The sequence below is a fragment of the Homalodisca vitripennis genome, chromosome 7, assembly GCF_021130785.1.
Source record: "Homalodisca vitripennis isolate AUS2020 chromosome 7, UT_GWSS_2.1, whole genome shotgun sequence".
Taxonomy (NCBI): domain Eukaryota; kingdom Metazoa; phylum Arthropoda; class Insecta; order Hemiptera; family Cicadellidae; genus Homalodisca; species Homalodisca vitripennis.
Window position 1 is genome coordinate 129924020 of NC_060213.1, and position 27410 is coordinate 129951429.

General features: G+C 31.9%; 1 protein-coding gene across 1 annotated transcript; it reads right to left on the reverse strand.

Annotated features, from left to right (window-relative positions):
* Positions 1-28: 28 nt before the first annotated feature.
* Positions 29-21742, reverse strand: LOC124366327. The gene is made up of 6 exons (XM_046822785.1): positions 21169-21742; positions 15313-15567; positions 12500-12613; positions 10837-11039; positions 9163-9287; positions 29-7722 (listed from the first exon to the last, which is right to left on the reverse strand). Exons 1-6 carry the CDS (start codon positions 21310-21312, stop codon positions 7487-7489), a joined length of 1077 nt encoding a protein of 358 aa, XP_046678741.1. The 5' UTR covers positions 21313-21742; the 3' UTR covers positions 29-7486.
* Positions 21743-27410: the final 5668 nt, after the last annotated feature.

Genomic DNA, 27410 nt, shown 5'->3' on the forward strand with positions numbered 1-27410 from the left:
AATAAAGGTAAATAAGGCTACAAAGCAGTAATTGTTACAGAATTTAATGTACGACAAAAGAATGTACAAGCTGTGCCGAAACAATTATGTACATTAATATCACAATTTCAATATCATAAGTAATTAATGTGACCACATCTAAAAGAATGTAGAAAAATAAACTAATGCAGTGTGTCATCAGTGTTATTGCTAGGTTTAGAGTACAAATTAGTAAGAAGCTGACAATTATACAAAAACTAATCTACACATTAAATAAGAAAATAAATCACCAAAGTGTGGTTGTGTATAACAAGAAGAAATTAACAAGCAAAATTCCTGGAAACAACACACTGATTATAATTTTTAAATTTTATTCCTGAAATCATAACAATATAATTAATTTAAGATCACAAATACCTGATTAAAATCTATACACATTAGAATATACTATTAAAAATATATAAGGTAGAATACAAATTACAGATTCTTAGAAAAATATTGCAGATCTAGGGACAAAAAAACACCAAGGAAAAAATAGTTTGATATTATTGATACTATACTGAAGTATTTATTACTACTTCAATAGTAACATATATGCTTAACAACTCTATGAATTCCCTTCTAAACCTTAATTATTGATATCAGATAACAGGACTGTGGTTATTTTTGTCATAGGTGTTACAAATCATAGTTGAAGCACGTGTTTGTTTTTTGGTAAAACTACACGATAGGGTGTACAAAACTACAAAGAAATTATATGTTTAAGATTCATTTCAAATAAAAATGACTTATTTGTGAAAAAAATTAGACACTGTATTTATTAAAATGGCAGTAAATGGATATTTCATTTTACGATTAGATCATTCACACATTACAAACTAACCAAGTCAAGTTAAATATATATAAAAAAATATTTTAACAATTAAAAAATGTAGAAATTTGTATTTACAGTTGTTTTTGAAACTGTTTCTAAGAAGAACATTTTTAAATGAATCCATTTGGAAGAGACTGGCGTTTTTCAATGTACAATTCGGGCGTTTACATCGAATAATGTTTGTCCTAAAACAAAAGGATTATAATTTTGTGAATTCAATTCTAATTTTACACAACGTAATGGAAATAGATACCCATCACCTAACATGTTAACATGCAAGATCATACCTATTTCTGAGGACATGAGACTATAAATGCAAGTTGCTCATCCTTTTTATTTCACAATTTATAGTTTAATATTTATTGGAAATATTCTTAAAAAAAACTCCAACTCTTTTTTAGCATTACTAATACATATAGTCTGAAAACAAGTTATTAAAAAGCATGTGCCAATGTAAAAGAAAGTGCATATGAAATTGTCCTATTTCAATTGAACATTTCTTTATGAGTTTAAAGAAAAATTGTGCTACTTAAAGAACACGTGAAAACAAATTTAAAGTATTTTCATTTCAAAAATAAATGTCTCAATTCTTTGTTTAACGTTTGTTATTGGTGATGGATGAATTGAACGATGAGGATTCAGACATTGCCATCGTTATATTTTTGAGTGATTTTTTAATCCATTACCGCAGTTTTAACACCTAAAGAAGAGGGTAGATTTCAATCCTCGAACCATAGTGTTATATTTTTTGTAACATATAATGATGGCAAATGGCTGAAACCCTACTATATTGTCTTGTTCTTACACATTATTTTTACAAACTCGGTTAACCTTTTGAATTTGCCCTTTGGTTCTAAAACAAATAATGTGATTAATTATTCAAAACTAAATTTCTTATTCATTTTACCAACTAAATTATCTTGAAATGAAGTATTGTGACCAGTCCATAAGATCTAAACCCCAACTAAAAGTTATTTTGTATCTAACAGACAGGTAAATATCGATACAACTAATAAAACACTTATATAATTACTAATTGTAGGAAATTAAAATGTCAAATACTTCTTCCTTGAAAAGATCCTCAATATACCTAAATTTTTATGTCTAGTAAAAATTACCATAAAAAATAAATTTGCTTTTACAATGATATAAAATAAAATAGAGTTAAGCTTAATCTGAACCAAAATCTTTATAAAAGTTTCATAAAGAATAACGTAAGTTTATGGCTATAACAAAAGTAATATGCAACAGGAGTTCACAATTAAGGAATGTATCACTATTTTCCACGGTAAGCGCTAAAAGATAATTGTGTAAGTACCATTGGAATATCCATACTAGTGGCGTTAGTGCAATTACATTTATATACCTAGTAATGGATATTAAAATAACATATAATATTAACAATTTAATACTCAATGTCATGGAAATAACACAAGGATAATAAAATGTAACTGAGGAGTGCGGCGACAATCAATGAAGGCCATTAAATATATTACCGTAGTCTAACTTTATAGTTTTTATGCAGGATATGTAGTATAAATTTGAAAGATGTATCACAAAACCTATTGTCACTTTTCAAATAACTTCAAATTATATTTGAACCTCCATATAATGTTTTAATGTCAGACGTTATCGGTATGTAAACAATAGTATAAAGAGTACTGACGAGGGGTGCTGAAGTTCGTGGGATAGTTCTGTTCCGAGGCCCAACACTACAGCTGCGCCACAACCACCTTGTGTACATTTTCGGTCTTATCCGATATCCGCAAGCTCTCAAGAAAAACAACCGCCCTCTCTGTTAATGGTTAATGAAGCGTCATGTCGAATGACAGTGCTAAAAATGTGATCGCCCCTTCATTCCTCTTACAGTCTTGCCAACTTGGCGATGCAGCACTTGGAAAGCAGACTATAGTAAAGATTCTAGTGAGCCGACCTGAACAGAGGTATCTACTCATCACGATATCCCATAAACAGAGTGATTGAGAGAGATAATAAGCCTGGATATGCCACAGTACCTATAGACACATACTAGGTCTACCTCTGAATAGGCATCTGATAGGAAATTCAATCCCCAACTGGTAAAAGTACGTGCTTCATCTGAATTTGAGGAAGTCTATGTACAGTGGATTTTTCCCCGTTTTTTCCAACAGTGACCAGGGTTCTTTTTTGATGCTATAGTCTCCCCACATCCAACCATGCTATTTAAACTACAGCCCTGCCGAAGTTAGGGTTTTCAATAACACGATTTCTTCTAAATCACAGGCCCTACCAGCACCAACAAGCCATTCCATTGTTGATGTTTCACACAAAAAGCTATCCTAGCTAAACTATACAAGAAGAGTTGGACAATATGTATTGTCGATTCTGGATACAAGTCTATCTACCGGTTTAAAAACAACGTTTACTGTACCAACCATTAGGTTCCTAGAAACCAATTCATCCGACACTCCTCAATTACTTAAAAAGTAACACTTCGTCTGAAATGTACGTTAACTAAATTGGAAACTCTGATAAATAAAATTGCTGGTAATGGAAAACACAAACCAGATCTCGATTACTTTTGTACTTTCAAATACAAACAACAACCAGAGTTTATAACCATTATAAGCGAAATGAAACAAAAACATCTTCAGACAATAATGATAACCTATTATGTACAAAATATTGCTGAAAAATAATTTCCTTACTTCGAGGAAACATCTATAAGCTAAAATCTAAAAAGCTAATTATCCGTCCAGTCCAAATATATTACGGTAACTTAAATCAATCACTATTCAAACAAATCTTCCATTTCCTTACAAATGAAATTCATTATAACTATAAGTTATAGTTTAACTAAAAGTATGAATTAATAATAGGGCTGGGCAAGTGTAAAGGTTCTTTAAGGACTAAGTGTAATGAGATATTCGAAATGAAAATGTAATGGTCTTCATTTTCTTTTTTGTTTCTATTTTTTTCAAATAAAGAATTTTTTGTTCACTTAGAACAAGAAGCTGAGAAACAAAAAAGAAGAAAAAGACCATCTTTAATTTTTCAAATGGCTGCTCAGTTTTTTAAAACCTTGCTCATAAAAAATGGACAACTGTTGTAATCTCAGAATACTAGAGTGGCTGGCAATGCTCCAGAAGGGATTATCTCAGGCTTATTAATACCTGTCTTGTACAATTTAACAAATTTGAAAACAGCGTAAGTGTTATATGCACGGTCTAGGAGGCACATCTCAATCCTGCTGTGGTCTTGAGATTGAGACGAGAAAAGGACTTATGTCCTAGTCATCCACAGTTGGGTGGAGGCTTTTTTCTTGAATTTATTACAATTGAAGTTCCATTTTGTGATTTAAAAATCCTTACATTTCATCTCTTTGGAGGCCATAAAGACCTGTAATTTCAGTGTTAGGAACAGTCCAGTTACTTATTCCCTCTGATTAAGAAAAAATACAACATTTGTTCCATAGAAGGAAAGAACAAAAGTAATACAATGACAGATCTGTATCTTGCTCTATTCCTCCAACTCTCCTGAAAGTTTACACTCGATTGAATCTCGTACTACAAAATGTTTACAACACCTGTTTGACTTTGATTTTCCACACTTTCAGGATCAAATTTCTGTTCCAACATTCAAAATACATGTCCAGCCCTACTGTACAATTGTGGAATTCATTTAGCGTAAATACATTTCTTATTAATCCTAAAATTTTCTATCACTATTATGAAAAGATAGTCATACATCTTTCTTCACACACTTTACTGAGCGTTACTCACTTTTAAATTGGACATGCTTTTGTATAATGCTTTATTAAATCACTATTAATTATGGAAGAAGATTAGAGGAAGACCAAATAAAAAGCAAGATAGCAGAAGACATAGAGAAGCACTAAACACAGATTGCTTTGTTGGTGTCAATAGAATTGTTATAGTTGGATAAAGAACATGTTACAAAGTATAAAGATGTTGCAGTTTTTGTGTGTTACTGTAATAATTTTAATTAACAGGGACAGAGATAACTATAACTCTCGGTGTGAGGAGTATGAAAATAAATTGTACAGATTTTAGACTAAGATTAAATTCCATGCTCACTCGGTGTTTAAGTATATACTATTAAAGTAATGCTATTCATAAATTGTATGCATATAAATATTCAAGTACCAATTACTACATTAATAAAAATAACGATATATGGGTGCCTGAAATCAACTGTAAGAGAACAGATTATTCTACAATACTGAACCAAACAATTTCCCCACAAAGCCACCCTTTGAAAATTTAAAAAATATTTTCAACCATGTTAAGTACAGACTGTGCCAAAATCTGGAAGTTTCGGGTTCAATTCTGAAATAAGAATATTTGTAATGTTATTGTTTTAAACTTATTTATAAGAAAAACATAACGAAAAACTGAATGACTTTTTTCTATCTTAAAATGGCAGAAGAAAAACTGAAATGTAGTATTTTACTTATTACACATATTGACTGAAGATAAAAGCGTTTCTATTAAGATAATAGCTATTTCTAGATATTTTAAGATAATAAGCACAAAAAGCTCTTCTTGGGCTCCAAGCCCAAAATTTGAAAAATTCTAATGATTGTATTTAAAAAATGTTGTATATTTTGGCAAACCAAACAACTGTTTTATTTGAAGTTATCGTAATTTTAATGCTCCAATAATTCTCATATTAGAAGAAATCTATTTTCAGCACCATTCTAACACATTTTCAATTTCGTAATTAACTGTAAAGACATTAACATTTTTAGAATACAGCCAAAATAGTATGACATCAAAATTTAAAAAATCAGAGATTATTTTAGAATTTTTTTTTAGAAATAATTGTATTATTCCCATACAAAATTAGGGGGGTGATTCTTTTACCACTAACAGATAAACGGATTATTGCCCTGGTTCGTCTTTACACGCCTGTTTTACGATTATAAATAATCTGCTTAACTAAAACCTGCCATCTATAAAACCGCAACAACTACCATTTCTTTAATGTTGATTGTTTAAATAACATTACTCGAATTTATCATACCTTCTGCGATGAGCCTACAGCGAATGCTCAAATAAAAGAAAGTTACGGCCATTAAGAAAGAGACTGATTTATCTCCGCAATACAGCCCAAGACCAAATATTTTCCTCGCTTGTGTTTGGTGAAAGAGAATACAAAACTAATCTGTCTCATTATATTTATACTATGATTATTCTACAAAGTCAAAATAGACCGTAGAGAGCAAAACATTCTTTTTTAATTTTTATGTTGGGTGAAATACTGTACATGAGAGCAATTAAGGTACAACAGTGTTTGGTACAGTTTAAAGTGCTAATTAAATTACAAACTGCGAAATAAAACCAGGTCTAACAGCCGTAGTGTCATTAATGTACCGTTTTTGCCCTAACATTGGTCTTACAAGCAAGTGCAAGTTTCCGTTTTTAATATTTTTGTTTATTCTCGTAATACAGTCTATCAAGTAGAGAGTATTTCATCCAACATTATAATTAATCATTAACGCTTCACGAGAATTGGACGTGAACACAAACATAATAATAAACGTATTACAAACAATAACATACTCGAGAAAATGAATATTGTAAAGATAAGGAGGGGAGATGCTACAGTTCTATAACAAAACACCACTCTTAAATGTAACAGTGTAACATTATTTTTTATAAATATAATTATTTCAAGTTAAGAAAATACTTAAGCTTCTATTACAATTAGACTAATACACAAATGAAGTATACCACAACATTTTAACGTTTCATTAACTTATCCATCATTAATTCATGAAAATGAAACATTAAATACGACTCAACATGTTCGAAATAGGAATGGGGGCTTTTAATTTGATATTAATCATTAAGTCTTTCAAGTAATAGCTTAATACTATTGGTCTTTGGTTATTATTGTAAGTCCTCAATGGAATAATAACAATGACATATTTCAACGATAACTGAATGTATCACTCATTCATAAATGAACAAATTCAAGAGATTACATGTTTCCTTTCATAAAATGATTTGACAATACATGACACACATAAATAAACTTTACAAATCTCACTAATACATAGTTTCTTAAAAAGAAAATACAACAACCATCAGAATATTTTTAAATTCATTACAACAGTTATTTTGTCTTAAAACTGTAGCTTTATTAATGCCAGAGCATACTTTCATAATAATAATATATACTTATTATAATAAATATATAAGAAATTACCGATCATATGGTTGGTCGAAATTTGGTATTAACATTGTTTGCGAATATAATAGATCATTTGAAAGAACCAGAAATATTTTAGGTTATTGATTTAGACCCAACAGCATTGGAACATTTTGTATGTCACAGAATACGATAAATGAGTTTAGTTTACCTTTGGTTGCATTTTTATTAGATAATTGTAGTTACACACTAGAAAATAGGTCATTACTATAAAAAAGCACTATAAAAATCCCTTCTCTTCGTTAACAAAAAATATCGGAAGTAATTTCACTAGCCTAGTTAAACCCACTTTGTGGCTAGTTGACATTATACGTTTTGTCACACTTAACAAATTTAAAGCAGAGGAACGTTATACTCTGACAGTCCATTGTGACCTCACCCTCCGATTCTCCGTGGAGGCGATCAAGCAGGCTACTCTCAGCTGTCAGTGGTGGCGTCAGTGACGTTCTCCTGCAGTCTTGCCAACTCCTCCGCTGCGCGACTGGCCGTCACCGAGTGGAAGTAGGTGTCCTGAGTCTGCGTGGCGTAACAGGTATCGTCAAACTCGAACTTGAGTCCCAACACGATGTTGAGGGCTGAGGAGTCATGACTGTGACACCCTGAGTACCTGTATTGAGGTTTCTTGTCAAACCTGCACCCGTTGGATTGGGCACCTACCAAAACAAGAATTATAGAACAAAAATCAGTCACATTTCACTTGATTGATGAAAATAAAAATTAAATTAGTTCAATATTGTACAGTTGGCCTAAATAAGACGTATTTACATAATGGAAAAGTGTGTGGATGAACTTGTGGTAATTTCCCTCCTCGAACTGAACACAGCAATGAGAATATACTTGGATGGTAACATGGAATTTCAATTGGCTTCTAAATTCAAGATATTCATGCTGGCTTCTACAAAGAATGTAGGCAATTACTACTCCTATGGTAGTTAGATTTGAGGTTATCCTGACAAGGAAGACAGTTGGTTCGCACCTTAAAATTCACATTGAATAGTAGTGTTATCAGACACTATTCTTTTTTTTATCATATTTGGAGTACTATATGAGAATGGTAATGTTGCATGTTTCCTCAAGGAAAATGATGTGCTCAGTTCAACAAAGAGAGAATACTCATCTCATCTTGATATTTTCTGTAAGTAACTGAGAATGGACTTATGCAATCTGATTTAAGAAAACTAGTTCCCAAGAACTGGTGACTGATAAATTCTCGTCTATCAAACTTCACCATGAAATAGCTATAACTTTGGTATAGTTTTTTGACAACTGTAATGTTGTCATTGACTGGATAATGGATAAAATTATCTATCTATCAATATCAATGTTTATATTTTTACGTCTTTGATAGGAGTTGTGAGGAAAAAACATTCTGTACTACATTCGTTAGTCTCACCATTGTTTTGTTTTCTCGTATGTTGTTTCTTTGCTTGTGTTCTTGATGTGATATAAATTATATCACATAATTTTAATAAATTATATTACCATTTATATTTACCAATAATATGCAGTAAAATTAAAATTATATATTTCCAAATAAAAAAATTGAAACAATAACTTTGTAACTATAATTCATACTTGGCATAAAGCAAAAACTAAAAACATTACTTGACCACCTCAAAATTTGATGAAATTTGGTGTGAAGGTTGTAATTATATAGATTAGAAAAATTGTAATTTTTCAAATATCTAAAACGGTTTCAAAGTTACAGCTAGATAAAATTTTTCAAAATCCATCAAAGAAGGTATCCAACATATTTTGAAATGTCCATAGCTTTTCTACTAATTGACCTTAATATATATACGAACGGTATTATTATTTAACTAAGTAATAGTTACTCTTTTCTTTTCATGTACAACACAACATACCTTTTAATAAAAAGGTTTTTTTGAAAAATCAATTCCCTAATTTAATATTGTCAAAAAAATTCATTTTAAAAACTAAAAAATCCTATAAAATAGTTTATATTTTTGATACAAGGTTAGCCACCACTTTAAATTTTGAGAATCACTGAAACAGTTTTATAGCAGTCTATGTTTATTTCAATTTGGTTCCAACACTGAAACTAAATACACTGAATACACTGCAAAACTTACCAATGGGCAGGATACAATCATGAGTGAGAGAGCATTGTATCCAAGGCAACATAATGTCTGTGTGCACCTCGGGCGTGTTGAATATGAGCAGCCGGCTGGCCTCCACCATGGGTAGGAACTTGAACCTGACAACAACATGGATATTAAATATTATTAAATACATAGCCCAAAATAATGGATATAAACCAAGCATGATTGATATATTAACGAAGAACTACAGAAAGAAAGAAAATAACAAGAAAGAAGAAAGAGATATCAAATACATTCAATCAGACTACCTTGGGTAAACATTGTCACAAAATTAACAAATCATTTTATAAACAAGGATATCAATTGGCTTTCAAAACCTCGAACAACCTTGGAATTCTAATCAAAAACAAAAGCAATTCAACAAACCAAAATCAAAATTCAACAATAGTGGAGTATACAAATTAAATTGCAACGATTGTCAATCCCACTATATTGGACAAACCGGCCGATCCTTCAAAATTAGATTTAATGAACACATAAAAGCATTGAAAACATCGTCAAATTCAAAATATGCAGACCATTTAAATAACACCGGCCATACATACACTAACATCGAAAACAATCTTGAAAATTTTACACACAAGCAAAAAAAGTCGCTTATTATCTACTTTAGAACATTTTGAAATCTACAAAAGTGCCAAAATTAATCATAATATATTATTAAATGACAAAGATTTTCTAACAAAAAATGTATTATTCGATAGACTTTTAAACAATATACATTGATCACACATAAAATTAAATACAACAAATTTAGCCACCAAGGTAGTAAAAAAACACATGACAAATTGGTTGTAATTATTTATTTTCATAACTTAACCTTAGTACCTGAAGATGATGATGAAATCACAGATTTCGAAATGTACATAGTAACAAAAATAAAAGTTTACAAAAAGTGTTAAAAGGTTTATTTATATTGTATTATACATATGGATATTAACTCGTGTTATAATATTATAGTCTTAAGTGAGTGACAGCATTGTATCTTGGAGGCAAGTAGACTAAATTTTAAACTCTATTAAGGCACGTCTTCATTCATAATGGACCAACTAAAAACTCGGTACATAGACAGTTTTATTATCTAGATTTCCTAATTAATTCCCCTTTTCATACTGATAAGAGTCTAAGTGTTCTAACTACAGCAGGTTTATTTAGTGGTAACTGCTAACTTTGTGTGTAAAATAGATTTTGTTTGAGACATTCTCTTCATGATGTACACTTCTACGATGGCTTCTTTCCATTTAATGTTATGATTTACAAAAACCAACAGTATAGATCAATTTTAGATTATTCCTCCAGTTTTTATGTCTGTGTTTTTATCTTGAATATTTAATGGCTCTTTGTTTTGCCTTTGGACTCCCAATCACTACAACATATTACACTGAAACAACGTTTTGACAACGTCTATGCACAGTTGTTCTAAACACAGTTCAGATGTTTAGGATACTGTTCTAATTTTGTTTTTTGTGTGATTTTACTAGCACATAAGGGATTAAAATGTTCACAAACTTGTCTACTTCGGTCAAATGTTTACCACATCTTACAGTACATCATGATCATGCGAAATGAAAATAGATAATCTATGTGACACACTTTAAAAAAAATCCCTGTTTCACCAATGTGCAAATTTCCACCAACACTTACCCTTCGTCGGTTGTGTGGAAGTAGTGGAACATGGCAGGATGAGTGAGTAAGGTGACGGCTTGTCTCGTAGCCCAGCAGATGATGCCACTGCCTGCCTGATCCGCCGATCCCTTGGCCTTGTCTACAAGTGGCTGAATATTTCCGGTTGTGAGCCGCAAATTGTTCTCCATAAAGAGAACAGCTCCAGCATGGTTCAATGCGTCCTGGAGAATTAAACAATAATAAACGATGAAACGACGAAATAAACAATGATTAAGTTGACAGGATTAATAGTATTGCTTATTGGAAGACTGTAACAAAAAACCATTTATCATTAAGTGCACAAACCAAACAAGAGCAAAGAAAGAAATAGAACTAGACATGATAAGACTCTTCTTCAAGAAATTATCTGTAAATAAAAAGTATTTTATTGTTTAAATGGATTGGTTTTATTTATTATCACTAGTAAATGAATACAATATTTTCCAATATTACTTTTATTACTGCGCAAGGCCTTTTGGAATCAATGGTTCCATCATCAGGCACTTCAAAAATGAACAAATATTTATATTTTTTTAAATAATAGATATAATTATAACATATGGTAAAAGATTTGGAAATATGATTAGCCAGTATAAAATATTTAAGCAGAATTATATTATATTAATTTTCTTATAAATTCAGATGAGAGTACAATTGAATTTTGAATAGGTCCGTCTTCATTATTGTTAAGTTTTTCTTTATTTGTATTAATTTAAAATGTTTCCCAAGCATTTAAGTGTATTGTGTTAGTAACTTCTTTCAATAATCATAGATTTTTATTACAGATGGTGTGTCCAGATTCAATACAGTGATTCGCAATAGCAGACTTTTCATTTCTTCCATATTTTATAATATGTGCAAAGGGTTCTTTGAATTGTCTTGATGTTCCTTTTTTGTTTGGGCAATGTACAATTTATCACAATTGTTCCATTGAATTTCATAAATTCCGGATTTGTTTTCGAATATGTTTTTGTCCTTGGGAGTACCTAATATTTGTGATAAATTGGATTGGTTTTATCAAGGTCTGATCTTTATCTCGCTTTATTATAAAATTTGCAGGATATTTGTGATTTCTTAAATAATTTTTAAGAAGCTTTAGAGAAACTTAGCTCATTTTTATTCTCATTCTATGTTGGCACGTTGCTTTGGCACTGAATTGGCAAAAGTGTTTCGGAATGGGTGATTCCACACCAGGAGAGATTCTGTCCTTAATACAGGAGACCATTTCCCAGGATTGACTGGAATCGAGGCAGAATGAGACCACAAGTTGAAACCGACCAAAAGTATATCTATGTAACACTACTGCCACCACAGCGTCCCCAATACCTGTGTGGCAACATACTTTTCTCTATATTTATCACACACTTTCATTCATGCAAAACAAAATGCTTTCATTCACACTATTTTCTCTATTGTCGTAATATTACTGATTATCTTACTGACAAATTTCCCGACAACCAAGAGTTGAAAGCAGTATTAAGCACAGCATACATAGGTATTATAGTAAAAGATTCCTAGCATAACGCTTTAATACAAAATTAGTCTTCTGTGCATTTAGTTGATATTCTAATTCACAAGTTGACTAAAAAGCCAACTACAATATTAGTTTAATTCATACACAAGGTAATGTTAACTATGATACCTGAATGATGATTGGTCGAAAGGCATGAATCTTGTGGTCGCTGACATGGGAAGGAAAGTCACTCAGGTAAAAATCCACCACAGCGCAGCGGCTAGTGTTGCAGTAGGTCAGTATCTGCACAATATTTCATTTCTTCATGTAACAAACTTTGAATAAATATTGCTACGATAGGAAGTTAGCAAATTAGAGCTGAGTTGTTGCAACTTGAACTGCTACGGAACCACTAAAACGAAAAAATAAAAGGTTCTACTGAAAATGCCATGACAGCGTGACTGTTGCAACAAGTTGGAGCGGTATTACTAGAGGTACTGTAATACCGCTGTAACTGGAACTGTGGCGACAACATGGCTGTTGCAACAGATTCTGGTTGGTACTGTTACAGTTGTCTTCATGAACTCTAATAGTGATAGTTAGTTGTTTTATAGGCTAGGTTTATATGATTTGTTGAGTTTACTGTTCTATGGGAGAAACAATTAACCTCCTGATCCCTAGCAGTGACTCTAGGAAATGGGCCAACAAAACCGGTTGACGGTTTCACTTCTGGTCTTCTACTCGGTTAATATGTTCTCTTTGTGCAAGATATTTATAATCAAGATGCTTCTGAAAGACTATCTTACCTGAGACTCCTCAATTTTTGATAGATTTGCTTCCACAGTCCACTCTGGATTATTTAAAAAAATCAGGTGGACTTCCATCTCGGAGACGCACCTTATAGAAGAATAGTATCTTCACACTGGTCCTCAAGGGCATAAGATGATTTATTGTGTTTCATAGTAATCAATAACAATAATTAATATGGTGCCATTTATTCGGTTGCAATGTTCTATATCCGAAAAGTATCTTATCTCTCTTACTTTCTGACACATTCTCGTAATATACTGTGAGAGCCACAGCTCCTGGAGCAATGGATTTCTGTTATAACACTCTTTCATTACAAAAATCAGTGAATTGCTGGTGAATGTTATAGCAGTATCTAAAACCATATATATATGAACAGTATCTAATATATGAGAACACCAAACATAACATGAAAACTCACTATCGAGCAGTTTGACTGTTGGTCAATGGATATCAACAAACTATTATATTGTTGTACCAATGTGAGTACGATGTATCCCTTTGGTACTGGTGCATTTATCCTCAATACCAATGTGAGCATGATACATCCCCTTGGTACTGATGCATTTATCCTCAATACCAATGTGAGCACGATGCATCCCCTTGGTACTGGTGCATTTATCCTCAATACTAAAGTTTTTAGACTAGAACATAAAATTTAATATTCTCTTTGAAATAAAATGTCATTGTTACAAATTAATCACATTGGTTACATTTAACTGTCAATGTCAATCGTGCACATTTCAAATCAACTGAAAATCTGGCAGAAGCCACTTATCAGTTTAATGGTTAAACAAACTAGGAATTCAATGTTGGATGTAACACTTAAAATACGAAAAATCGTATCTTAAAACTACGTTCATAATAGAAAAATCAGTAACACTGTTTCGAGATCTACAATCTGATCTCCCTCTTTGACTCTGATATTCTTACATTGATCTGATAGGTATCCTCCTTGATTCTTGCTCAGGTGAATAACTAACAAAAAATAAATAAAAACAAAACACAATACTAATTATTAAGTCCATGAGTTGACACACAACATGGTTATAGTGATTCCCGACTTGTGTGTTGCACATCACACTGGTATGGTTTGTTAATTTTAACCTAGAATGTGTTAGTAATAGATTGTAATTTTATTACAAGTTCAGTGCAACTAAATAGTGTAATAATATCAATTCTATTGGGCCTACACTTACAATAAATATCAAACACAGTTCAATTAAGTATCAATATCAAAAACGTTTAAATTAAAGGAAAATTTTCTTTAACCCTCTAACTGATGGTCATTTGTCCGAAAATTATAGGTAAGGTTTAAATGCTTTATTAACTCTTAAACGCTATCAAGTGTTTGTTTTTTAACTGTAAAGATAAAAAATGCAAAATGGGTGTTTTGGAGCTTGTACAAGAATATACTGATCCCATTAACTTCTACCCAAGCCAACTACCGTTAATTTAAAGCGGGCTCCTACCAACTTTATCACAGACAAGTGACTTTCTTAAGTTTACACTAGACCACAAAAAATCCCTCATGTCAGGCACTGGAATCGAACCCATGACTCCAAAGCAAACTTTTGTGTCCGAGAGCAGAGACTAAGACTTGATGTCTTGTGCATGCAGATAGCTCACTTAACACTTTGGCAGCACTCCAAAGCGTTGCGATCAAGACTCTTAGCACTTATAGGGTTTAAGACCGTACACAATAAACCAAATTGAAACACATAATTTGAAACTTGTACTAAGCAAGTAAATATTATTTGTATAATTAATTTTTTTTTTTTTTTTTTTTTTTTTTAAAGGAGAGACCGATCCCCTTTTAAACCTTATTCTGTCCGTCCTCATGGACCACTGGCCTGTGCGAGGATCTTATCAAACAGAATAAGGGGGAGAGTCGATACAGTACAAGGTTGATGGTACTGATAAAAAGTGCAACGGTCACAGACAGGATTTGAACCTGCGCTATCTCTAACTCAGACCCAAAGTCCAACGACTTAGACCGCTCGGCCATCGGCACTCTCTAATATAACCTAAATATAATTCTATAAATAATTCTAAATTTCTAAATATAATTTTTTAAATATAATTCTAAGGCTATTATATTTAAAAAATAATTTCTCTAATTTCTGAATCTTATTTTTAGCACTAATCTACTACAAAACTATTATATGAATTGTTACAAATATCACTTCACTTACAAGCTGTAAATCATATCGCCCCAGCCCAAGGTTATAAAGAAGCAAGGTATTGTTGGGCAGATGGTGAGCAATGTTCCGGGCCAGACCTACGCCCAGCTCGGCATCTCCGTCTAACAGGTACGACACCACGATAGGGAGAGAAGTGTTGGTCCACACTGCTGCAGGATACAGCCGAGGACTTGTCGTGAACCCGAGAGCTTTCAAATACTTCTCGTCGGCTGTCCAGCGCTTCTCTTCTGCCTCTTTCAGATTGTCCTAGAAATGTCCCATAATTGATTAATTATGATATTTGTGTATCTAAGAATAGGCCTAAAAAATTAAATAAGAATGATTGATAAGGGAACACAAAGCAACTTCTGGGCTAACTATAAGGTACAATAAAAATGAAAGATTTAATTTTATCCTGCCCATATTTAAATTCAAAATTAACTTTTTTGGGAGTCTAACATTTTTTGTTGAAAGAGCTTATTTTATTTAGATAAAAATAAATCAGGTTCAATGACTTTATGGGCTCTGTGGAAATACTAAAACATAGATTTTGTAAATTAATTTTCATTAAGACATGTGATTAACCAAGTCTCACTAGTATACAAAAAACAACTATCCTGTACTTAACAATGTTACCGAATTTAAGTATAACTATGAAGTACGATGGCCTAATAGCCTATTAACATAGCATGCATATACTACCCACATTGTGCAATGATATTTTAAATTTTGAATAAACAAAATACGCTTATACTCAAGGATTGTGTATACAAATAAAATGTAGATAAATGTTAAATATAATGTCTAGAGTTGCAAAATATGATTCACGTTATTAACACGTTCACGACGACGTCTTATTTCCAGACTTTTTTATTTGCTGTCAAATTTTTCAATAATCATGGCAAAAAACCGCAATCTTTTTACGTTAAATGTCTAAGTATAACAAGAAATGTATGTAGGCTTCACAATTTTGCACAAAAAAGTTTATTTCAATATGTTTTTCCAATGTTTTTCGGTGTGGTACCTAAAAATGCATTTTCCTTAAAAATTAAGCAATCGTGTGCCTGACAAGGTACACTATTGTCTAAGGTATTCATTTAAGCACAGGATCACATTTAACAAACCACCAAGAGAGAGAACAATAAAAATGAAATAATAAAATTATTAGCAATGTAACCGATCGGGTACACAATGGAAGTTGTGAAAGATCATATACACCCGACAAGTTACACGTCATGAACGAGTTAACTTATTGTTATAATTCTCCTGAACAAAACAACAATATGGTTTCATGGGTGGAAATGACAATTAAAGAAGTTTTAGAACATTATATGTGGAACTAATTTTCTTGGGCGGAGCAATATTTTATTGTTGTTTGTCGGCACAGAGCGTCATTTGGTCTTATGACTGTGAGTCAACCTCGTAATGGTTCATGATGATGTCAACTGTTGTGCTATCTTTGGATACGTAAAATTACTAATGAAATTGAGGGAATTTTGACCAAAATAAACAACACATTTAATTAATTTAGACCTTCTGAGAATAATAGTTAATATCGGCTGACACGAGTGCCTCTGGCCATTATTGCAAGCTGGGAAACACAACTTGATGGCTAAAAAACATTGTAATTCTTCTCACCATAAATTCTAGGAAAAAATTAGTACCGCTTTTCATGTTCTACAACTTCTTTATTTATCATTTACACACCATTAAGCCTTATGAGGAGAATGATTGCATAGGTTAATAACACGAATCTAGTTACAAGTGTGGATAACAAAAAATTTAAAAATAATGCAAATTTTCTACAAACTAATAAATAATGTAAAAACACTACTAAATGGGAAAATCTAATATAACTATAATGTTTTAATTTCATTAGTTCTTACAATCTAAGTAAAAAACCCTGGTAACTTCCAATCAACTGTTTGCTGACTTAAAAACAACATACGTTTAGACAACAAACTCATACTTTCATTCTGAAAAAAAATCGATGACCAATTAAAAAATGTATTTCATAATATTTTAAGTGCTCACGTAATCCACACTCAAAGAAAAACCAATTTTTTAAACTAAATTATGGTAATTAAGACTAAACGCTCCGCAATAGTTGAATAATGGAAGTCATGGTTATGCACAAGACAGTGAAAGAGGCATAGGACAGTTGTTTATACTGTACTATGCTTTTCTGACTACAGAACAATCTGATATGCTATCAGACACAGTTAACACTGAAAACCATAAATGAGAACCATAGTATACAAATATAACCACAAAATGACATTCACATTTCTAATATTAAAACAAAAATTAGTTATTTATGATTTCCACCCCCTAAAACTATATTGTATATTTTTGTTCAGGAGGATGAGTAGAATAATGTTGAAATTAGAATTGGCAACTCTGGCCTTTAACTTCATTGATACCAAATTTTAAATCTTTTCTTTATTGTTATCTAGCTCCTAACCAAAAATATTACTCTTTGAACATATAATTAATGATTAAAAACGTTTGTCATGGTCAAACTTTCTAGAATTGCCTGAAATTCAAATTTGCTAATTCTGGCAGGTCTCCAAAACCTGATTTAACACGTTGACTGTGGACAAATTTTACTATGCAGAAAGGTAGAGAGAGTAACCAGTCTCACTCAATATAAAGCAGCACTGAAGGTTAACAAGTTTGGCTGCAGTATAGTAGGCGGCCAACACCATAATCAGATAAGGGTGCAAAATCATTGATTAGATACCTTAACTATTGAATACATACAAATTCTAATTATAGATATTTACAATTAACTATTGCCAACCCTTTTTAATGTATTGAATAACAATATTTTCCCAAGTTAATTCAAACAAAGTAAATAAACTCATTTTATGGTATTTGAGTAATGGGCAGAAGTACAATGGCGATGTACCCAGGTACATGTGTTATTTGGGCTACAGTATGATAAGCTTGAACACTCGAATGGAAACAAATATCGATTAGAACGATTAAAATGATGCCAGACATGCTTACTCTGTACAGTCATTGTAAGTACTACGCTGCTCAAACTTAATTTAAAGTTGTATTTTCTATAACCTAAAATCCATATATATCTTTTACATATAAAAATATAGCTTCACTATATCCTAATACAATCTTAAAAGCCTATAATGTAATTTAGTTCGACATTATTGTTCCAAATTAATACAAACAAAGTTAAATCATATGTATGGTATTTGAGTAATGGCTTATTTTCATGTAAACTGTAAGCGTGGTAACATATTACCAGCCGATTCAATCTCGTTAAAAGCACCATGCTGTTACTGAAATGACGTTACTAAGTTGCCAATAAACTGAGATTAAATCTACATGTGTATGAGCGCTCACGTGATCTGAGCTTGTATTTATACTATCTTGAGGGATATTTTTATTTTTTCACTAGAAGTGCGGGTTGGAGCCTAAGGCGCTACCGATGTCTGCACTAATGGCCAGGGGCATTTTCGAGTAGTATTTCCCCGTACTTTGGGATTATACCGACCACACCAGTATGAAGAACACAAAAATATAAATTTATAGAAACAAACATGATAGAACGAAAAAACAACTCTTTAATTACAAACTTACAATGATTATCAATTGTTAATGGGGTCAGATTCCGTTGTATGCCCCCAACGCTTAAACTTTTTTCAATGAACTTAGAACGTTATAAAACGATGTAGTTGAGTAACAGAACTAACATTCCATCAATCAACAAGCATTTCCAGGTATTACGATCGGTATTGTTGTCGCTGTTATCTTATCTTTCTCGAGAATCCCGATTACGGCAGGCCGGTCGGCATCACATGATTATTTAAGTTTTTTGCACGGTACATAATTGCCTTTCCATTACAATTCAATTTATATTTCTGATCAGCCCCTCTAGAATTTGATATTTTACTGATAGGTACTATCTCACGGGATGTTTTTCTTTCGTTGACGTCAGCGTGGGCTCCGGCAGCACCGCGGTGCTGCCCCGCACTGATGGCCGGAGGCACTCGCATTTTGGGTGGCGGAGTGTGATCAAGAATAAAAACCAGTTTTGTGTGTTTTTTTCAATAAAGAGTTTAGGTTTTGTTTGGTAATGTTTGTTTTTGTTGAATTTTTGTGTTTGGAGAAATGTAGGGGTAAAACACGGAAGTACAACAAAGCGACTCACCAGCTGAACGGGCGGCGAGACTCTGCAATCACGTTATCTACTAGACCGCTCGACTTTGACCTGTCTGAGGATGGGGAGGGTTTGCGATAAGACAATTCCTGTTTTATATTGACGAAATATTGTTGTACACTAATCTAGTAATCAGTAGCTAAGCAAAATGTCAAATAACGATTCATGTCTGGGTGTGGTTGGTATAATCCCAAAGTACCTATTTCCCCGACCTCAGATCACATCCCAAATCGTCCAACATGACCAGACATCAGAGAAATTGGGACAATCTGGGACATGATTTAAGGTCGGAAAAGCACCGATCAGAAATGACTCTGACCAACAGTGCGGACTTTGGTGTTCAGCGTCACCCAGCACTTCTGGCGAAAAAAAGAAAATTACCCCTTGAGAGAAAAGTATCCAATTTCAAGCTCGGATCACGTGATTGCTTGTATATTATGTTTACCTTCGGTACTACTAGTAACATATTTATGATAACCTAATCTGAACCTACTTATATCGCTTAATGACATTCTATATCGTAATATTTCCATTAAGTATTAACCTCACTGCTTGAACGAAATTGACTCTCAGCCTGTTACTGGTTATTGAGTAACCTAATACCAAAAAGACACCATATGAATCAGCCCAGCTGTTACTGACTGCAATAATAGTACACCATTGATAGTTACTATTTATTAACCTGTTACAGACACTAATAGGCTACTCCCCCATCTGTTATGGCTGCAAGTGCAATGGCAATGTATAAGTTTTATTTGTGTCACAAGGTGTCAGACACGTTTATCCTTCAAAATAGTAAAAAGTAACTAAATACTGTTTTGTTTATTCCATTTTATAAACACACATAGGGTAGTTTAATTCATCATTAAGTAATTAATTATTTTATTAAAAACAGCTGAACTATACTTCCTAATTTGAAATATCTTTAACCTAATTCAGTTTAATATTTTGGTATCAATTTACAATAACGTGACCATGGAAAGGTATGTTCATTTTTTTTCCCCTGAAAACTACAATTTTTCCTGAAAACAATAGTGAAGAAAAAATTCGTCGGCAACGAAAATCAAAGGAGTTACGATTTTTTGAAAACTCTGTTTTTGACAGTATCTCTGGCAATTTTACTGAAATGATGCTGACAAGTACGTTAATTCTGTCAACGATGCCTGCCCGCTGCGCACTGCTTGCTCTTTTAGAAAAAAAAATTTACTCGAGCTTGCAAAAGTCGAATCCCAGATCACGTGATGCCCCTGATCCTTAACCGTCCAAGTGTTGTTCGACAAAATTTTGTCGGTTATTTTCCATTTTTAACGCAATAATGCCCGAAAGGCATCAATATAATACAATAATATACTTTCCCCCCAGTTTATATGCACCTGTGATAATAATACTTGGCTATAAATGCCCAACCCATGAAAAAAAGTCCATTTTTCATGGTCACGGTATTGTAAATAAATACCAATATTTTAGTTTTGGAATTTTAGATAACCATAACTATCGATAATTCTATTGTGGTGGTGGCTGTTATTATACAGCAGCCATAAGTCTATCCAGAAAGCTCTATTATTAATGTTAACTTTTACATTAAGTTACAACATAACTTATCTACAATCATTAACTTTCAACTAATATACACACAATAAATTAATATGCAAACTTAAAAATATTAAATTGGATTAAATACTTACTTTAAAAGTTTGTAAATTATTCTTAAGCTGCTTGTGAGTTTCTGTCAAGATGTTTTGTACAGGTCTTTGATCTCCAAATATAATTAAAAGTATACTTGTTGCAACAATACATGTAAATCCTAGAAGATAACTTTTAGTTCTCATTGCAAATTTTTAAATTTCCCATTTAAGAAGACCACTCTTTATTTACCAACTGTAGAGCAGTCAGTTAGCCTCAGCCTAAACTTGGTTCATAACTTTAAAATAAATATGAACATAAAATGCTTCGAATCTCGTTAAAAAAAAAAAAAAACGCCACAGAAATGTATTTAATTGAAAAATTCACTCTTGATAGCAGAATAAGTACAAAATTTTGAAATTTAGCCTGCTTTCAAGAAGATAATATCCATAACCTAAAACTGTCTTATTAACTAAGCGATCATTTTGTTACAGAAAATCGAATTATAAACAATAGAGTTCGATTAACTTAAATGGTTTATGTAAGAAATTTAATTACAACGATATATACTGTTAATTACGAAAATAACTTTAACATACATCAATAACAAAATAGGGTGTGACTAGTAATAGTAAACATACAGGGAGAGACTACTTTTCTTTTTCTCTTCGTTGGGTCCAATTAGTTTTTAACGAAAAATAGGGCGTATGTTATTAACCATGCAACCTCAATATTCTCTTTTTTATTTCTCATTTCAACGGTATTGCCAATATGCAATTTCAAAACATAATGTTTATAAATAAAACAACAAACATGCATTATGTATGATATAATTGTTACTTGTTTCAATTAAACTTTTTCCTTAAATTTTATAAGGTTTCTTTGCGTATTACCATCTTGTACATTGCTATATGTTGTAAAAAGGTGTTTATCGTGAATAAATAAATAAACAGAAAAGTAAAATATAGTAATGACTATGAAAACTAATGTTACGGGCCAATGGCTGACTTGTTACGACAGGCAGATGCATCGCGCTTGATTGTGTATTCACAAATCACACAACAATTTTGTAGTTTGTGAAGATCATTTTCTTCATTCCGATGTAGTTAGAGTAGATTGTATAAAAAATGCCATATGGAACAGTTATTACTTGTAAAATTATTTAACTATTATTTAAGTAAGGATACAAATTCTCAATATTTCCTGGATGCATGTAAAAGGTTGAAAAACATTTACCGCAAGGAGATTAGATTAGCTAAACTCAGTTATAATAATTCATTGGTGGCTAACTCTTCCTATCAAACCTAAACAACTTTGGAACATTGTCAAAGATAACCTCTCTGTCAATTAGTAAGGCTAAAGCCAATACCAATAATAGTATTAATTTAACTGCTACAGGTTTCAACAATTATTTTATCAACAGTATTAATGATCTAGTCAGTTAATATACCAAATAGTATTTTTAATGTTAGTTTTTATCTGTCAAATGTTTATAATAATGTGACTTCTGTTTTTTCGTTTACTCATGTAAGTGTTGAAGATGTTTTCTCAGCTATAAATTCTTTAAGTAGCAGTAAATAGTCAGGATGTCTTTTTATCTCAATTCTAAAATCTTAAAGATAAGCAGTTATTATATTTCTGAAGTTTTTATGTAATGTTATTAATTCATGTTTAGATGTAGGTTATTTTCCTGATAAACTGAAGATAAGTAAGGTGATTCCTGTTTATAAGAAGGGCAGTAAGGATGAGTATCATAGTTTTCGGACCTGTGTCCCTTGTACCTGTTTTTTCGAAGGTTTTTGAGAGGTTAATAAGCCTACAAATTATTAATTACTTGGAATGAAATTGTTTGCTTTCAGCCAAGCAGTTTGGGTTTTTAGAAGGAATCGCACCAAAACAATAACCAGGCTATTTGGGGCTATTTGAGGGCCCTAATTTTCGCCTCAAATAAAGAAATATTTCATTTCAATATTTCATTTCATTTCATTTCATTTCACCACTTGTGATGCGGTTCGTGCCTTTCCTCAGGCTTGTCTGGATGGCATGGAGAAGGGGCTTTGTGTGGAATCAAGGTTCTTTGACCTTTCAAAGGCCTTTGACACAGTGCAGCATAAATCACTGTTGGTTAAGCTTAAACATATGGGTTTTGATCAGATGTCTTTGTCTTTCATTGAGTCCTATCTTTAGTAATAGAACTCAGTGTGTGTTTTTTAATGGGTCGTTATCTAGTTTTAGGGATGTTGTTAATGGTGTTCCGCAAGGATCTATTTTAGGACCACTTTTGTTTTATCATACATATTAATGATCTGCCAGCTATTTTAGATGATGATAATACACAGTGTCACTTGTATGCTGATGATATTTGCCTAAATGTTACTTGTGAAGACAAAATCACTGATATTTTTAATTTTAAGATTGGTTTACTCTCAGATTGGTGCAATGTTAATTAGTCTGTCTTTAAATTTAGAAAAGACACAAGATTTAGCAATGTCTTTAAATAGATGTAAAGAGATTCAGTCTGTTAAGTTTCTTGGTGTTCTGTTGCAATCTGATTTAAAATGGTTCTCTCCCATTAATTATATATTTTACCCAGGATCACTAGAGGTATCTTTATGTTAAGAAAAATTAAATTACACAGTTTCTAATGATGTTCTTCTTCTAATTTATTATAGTTATATACATTCTTTTTTAATGTATGGTGCCATCTTTTGGGCCAACTGCTCTTACTCTCATTGTCTGTTTGTCTTGCAAAAGCAGGCAGTTCGATTGATTTGTAAAGCTCCAACTAGATCCCATTGTAAGAATTTATTTATTAAGTTACAAATTATGACAATTCCATGTATCTACATTTATCAGTGCCTTATTTATGTAAAACAGAACATACATCTTTTCAAATCTAATAGTGATTACCACAGTTATGAAACTAGAAATAGGCAGGAACTAAGAAATGATTTAGTATCCTACAGTACAACACAAAATAGCTTTAAATATACTGCCATTAAGTTATATAATCATCTGCCATTATACTTTAAAAATCTACCATCGAAAAGTTTTAAATGCTGTATTAAAAGATTGTTAACAGACAATAGTTTTTTATAGTGTTGATGAATTTTATGCTATAATTAGTTAATGATTATTTTATTGTATTTTTTGACTCTGCCTGTACAATTATGTAATGATTGTTTTCTTGGCAATAAAGGAATGAAATGAAATGAAAAAGAACAGTTCCAAAGCTAAGATGAATATTTTCCTACATTATTTAAAAATCAACCCAGTTACATGTCACAGACTTTACCAAAGAAAAGGAAAACTTCTGAAAATAGACAATACGGAATTGGCTTCATAAAAAAATAATGTTATGAGAACAGGATCAAATTAATAGTTTTTGTAGTTTTAGTAAGAATCTAGACAATTTTTTACAATATCAAGCTTCAATAACAAATAAAAATTGCATAACATTTTGCAAAATCAACACACGTATTAAGGAGCCTCTCAAAGTACATTTATCAGTTTGCGTTAATACACTTTTACACGTTGATATTTATTTGAAGTATTTTTATATTACATACTACGCGTTTAGCTCGTTAAGCAATAAAAGCGGGTTCTTATGTAAGTCATGGACAATATTGAATTAAATATTAAGAGTATCCCTCCAGTTTTTAGATTTCCCGTCATAACAAATTAAAACAACAAACATGCATTATGTATGATAATAATTGTTACTTGTTTCAATTAAACTTTTTCCTTAAATTTTATAAGGTTTCTTTACGTATTACCATCTTGTACATTGCTATATGTTGTAAAAATGTGTTTATCGTGAATAAATAAATAAACAGAATAGTAAAATATAGTAATGACTATGAAAAACTAATGTAACGGGCCAATGGCTGACTTGTCACGACAGGCAGATGCATCGCGCGTGATTGTGTATTCACAAATCACACAACAATTTTGTAGTTTGTGAAGATCATTTTCTTCATTCCCGTTGTAGTTAGAGTAGATTGTATAAAAAATGCCATATGGAACAGTTATTACTTGTAAAAGAAACAGTTCCCAAAGCTAAGATGAATATTTTCCTACATTATTTAAAAATCAACCCAGTTACATGTCACAGACTTTACCAAAGAAAAGGAAAACTTCTGAAAATAGACAATACGGAATTGGCTTCATAAAAAAATAATGTTATGAGAACAGGATCAAATTAATAGTTTTTGTAGTTTTAGTAAGAATCTAGACAATTTTTTACAATAACAAGCTTCAATAACAAATAAAAATTGCATAACATTTTGCAAAATCAACACACGTATTAAGGAGCCTCTCAAAGTACATTTTATCAGTTTGCGTTAATACACTTTTACACGTTGATATTTATTTGAAATATTTTTTATATTACATACTACGCGTTTAGCTCGTTAAGCAATAAAAGCGGGTTCTTATGTAAGTCATGGACAATATTGAATTAAATATTAAGAGTATCCCTCCAGTTTTTAGATTTCCCGTCATAACATTCAGGAAGAGGTATATTTCAATACAAATGTTATTTCAAAAACAGCGCAACCAATATTGTAAAACATGTCAGAGCATTTGGGTAAGTAACAATAACGCTCTTAGAACTCAAATACAATTTTTTAAAAGAACAAATTGAGCTTCTTATCAGAGAATCCTCTTGTGTGTAGTTCTAGAATACTAGTATGGGCTCCCGTACTGTTTTATCAATCCATTTTCCTTTATAAGATGTTTTAACACTGTGCAATAAGTGCTACTTGGATACATTGACAATTAAATTAGGCTGATATAATTCTGGTATAACTGATCAGGAATTTGCTTACTTCAAAAAAGTGTCTTTTATCGATAAGATTTACATAAACCTGACGTTACCTACAAAGCTGGGAAAAAATCGAGAGCATGGTAATAAAAAAAGTAGTAGTCCTGAAGCAGCAGAAACATTATTTATACCATAGAAACAAATATTAATTATTAATATCTGACAACAATCGTGTAAACAAGAAAATGTTTGAACTCCTTTGTACAGAGCAATAAAGCAGTCAATAAAACACCCCTTTATTTACCTAGATACAATTTTTCTTTTCTTTGACACAGTTCATGCCTTTAAAATCAATACGTAAAAACTGGTTGAATCAGCGTGATTCTCAACAAACACAGGTTTTCTGAACCCGAAGTCTAGTTAAATCATACAGACCATACAGAGTCTGATTAAGAAATGAAAATAATTTATCCTCAAAATTTTAATGCAAACAAAGGTAACCGATCTAAAGAATATTTACAGAATGGAACGAAACAAACTTGTGAAGCTAGCTCCTAGAAATGTTGTAAGTTATTAAAGGAATACCTCTTTTCAAGCCTCCGTAGTAGGAGGTATTCATCATTTCTCGTGTGAATATTTCTGTGAAAATAGAATTCGGACATTTACCATCATTAAATGTTTAATAAATGTATAATACAACGTTTCGAGGATTTAAATCTATCCTCTTAATTAGGTGAAAAGTAGTTGGTCCATTACAAAACAAAGATAAAAGAAAAAATAAACAACAAAAATTAGCAGACCAGCCGCTAAGTCAACCTTTGATTGATGTTAGGCCATTTTGGGTATCGATGTAAAAAAGAATTAACCAGTAAACCTAAAAATATTTTTAAAATCAAACAAAACAACAACAAAAATTCGTAGGTTGATCATGACATGTAGGTACAACATAGCGCTGGATACGGCTGCCTTTACTATTAACCTCTCCCGATCATCACCTTTCCGTTTTTTGCTTCAGATGTCATGTTATGAGGCCATATGAAGTTTCGTAAATGTTGTAATATATAAAGATGACAAATACCCGAAATCTTATTAGCCTTTCACAACTTCTATCACGAATAAAACTTTAAACAAAGAAATATTCAGTGTTATTCTGCTAGAAAGACTTTTACAGTTTGAGTGTACATAAAGTTACCAACCGATTGATATGGGGTCTGCAAAATAGAAACATCTACTCTTTTGTTAATTTTTAAACATTTCGTACATTTCTGTGTTATCTTGTTTATACCCTAGAACTTTAGCACACTACTCGCATCTGGCTATAGGGTATTGTGCAAAAGACGATTAAAGACAGTTAATTCACCATACTGGGGTAAGATATCGTGGATTCACTCAGTAGTGTTAATGTTACTTTCCCTTGATCTTCTCTGTAATCATTACAGTATATGTATGAGGTAAGTCAAAAGACAATGTAGGAGCTCTGGAAGCTTTACCTTTCAAAGAGCTTCCCAGTGTAATTCAAATCGCAAATGTGGATAAAAA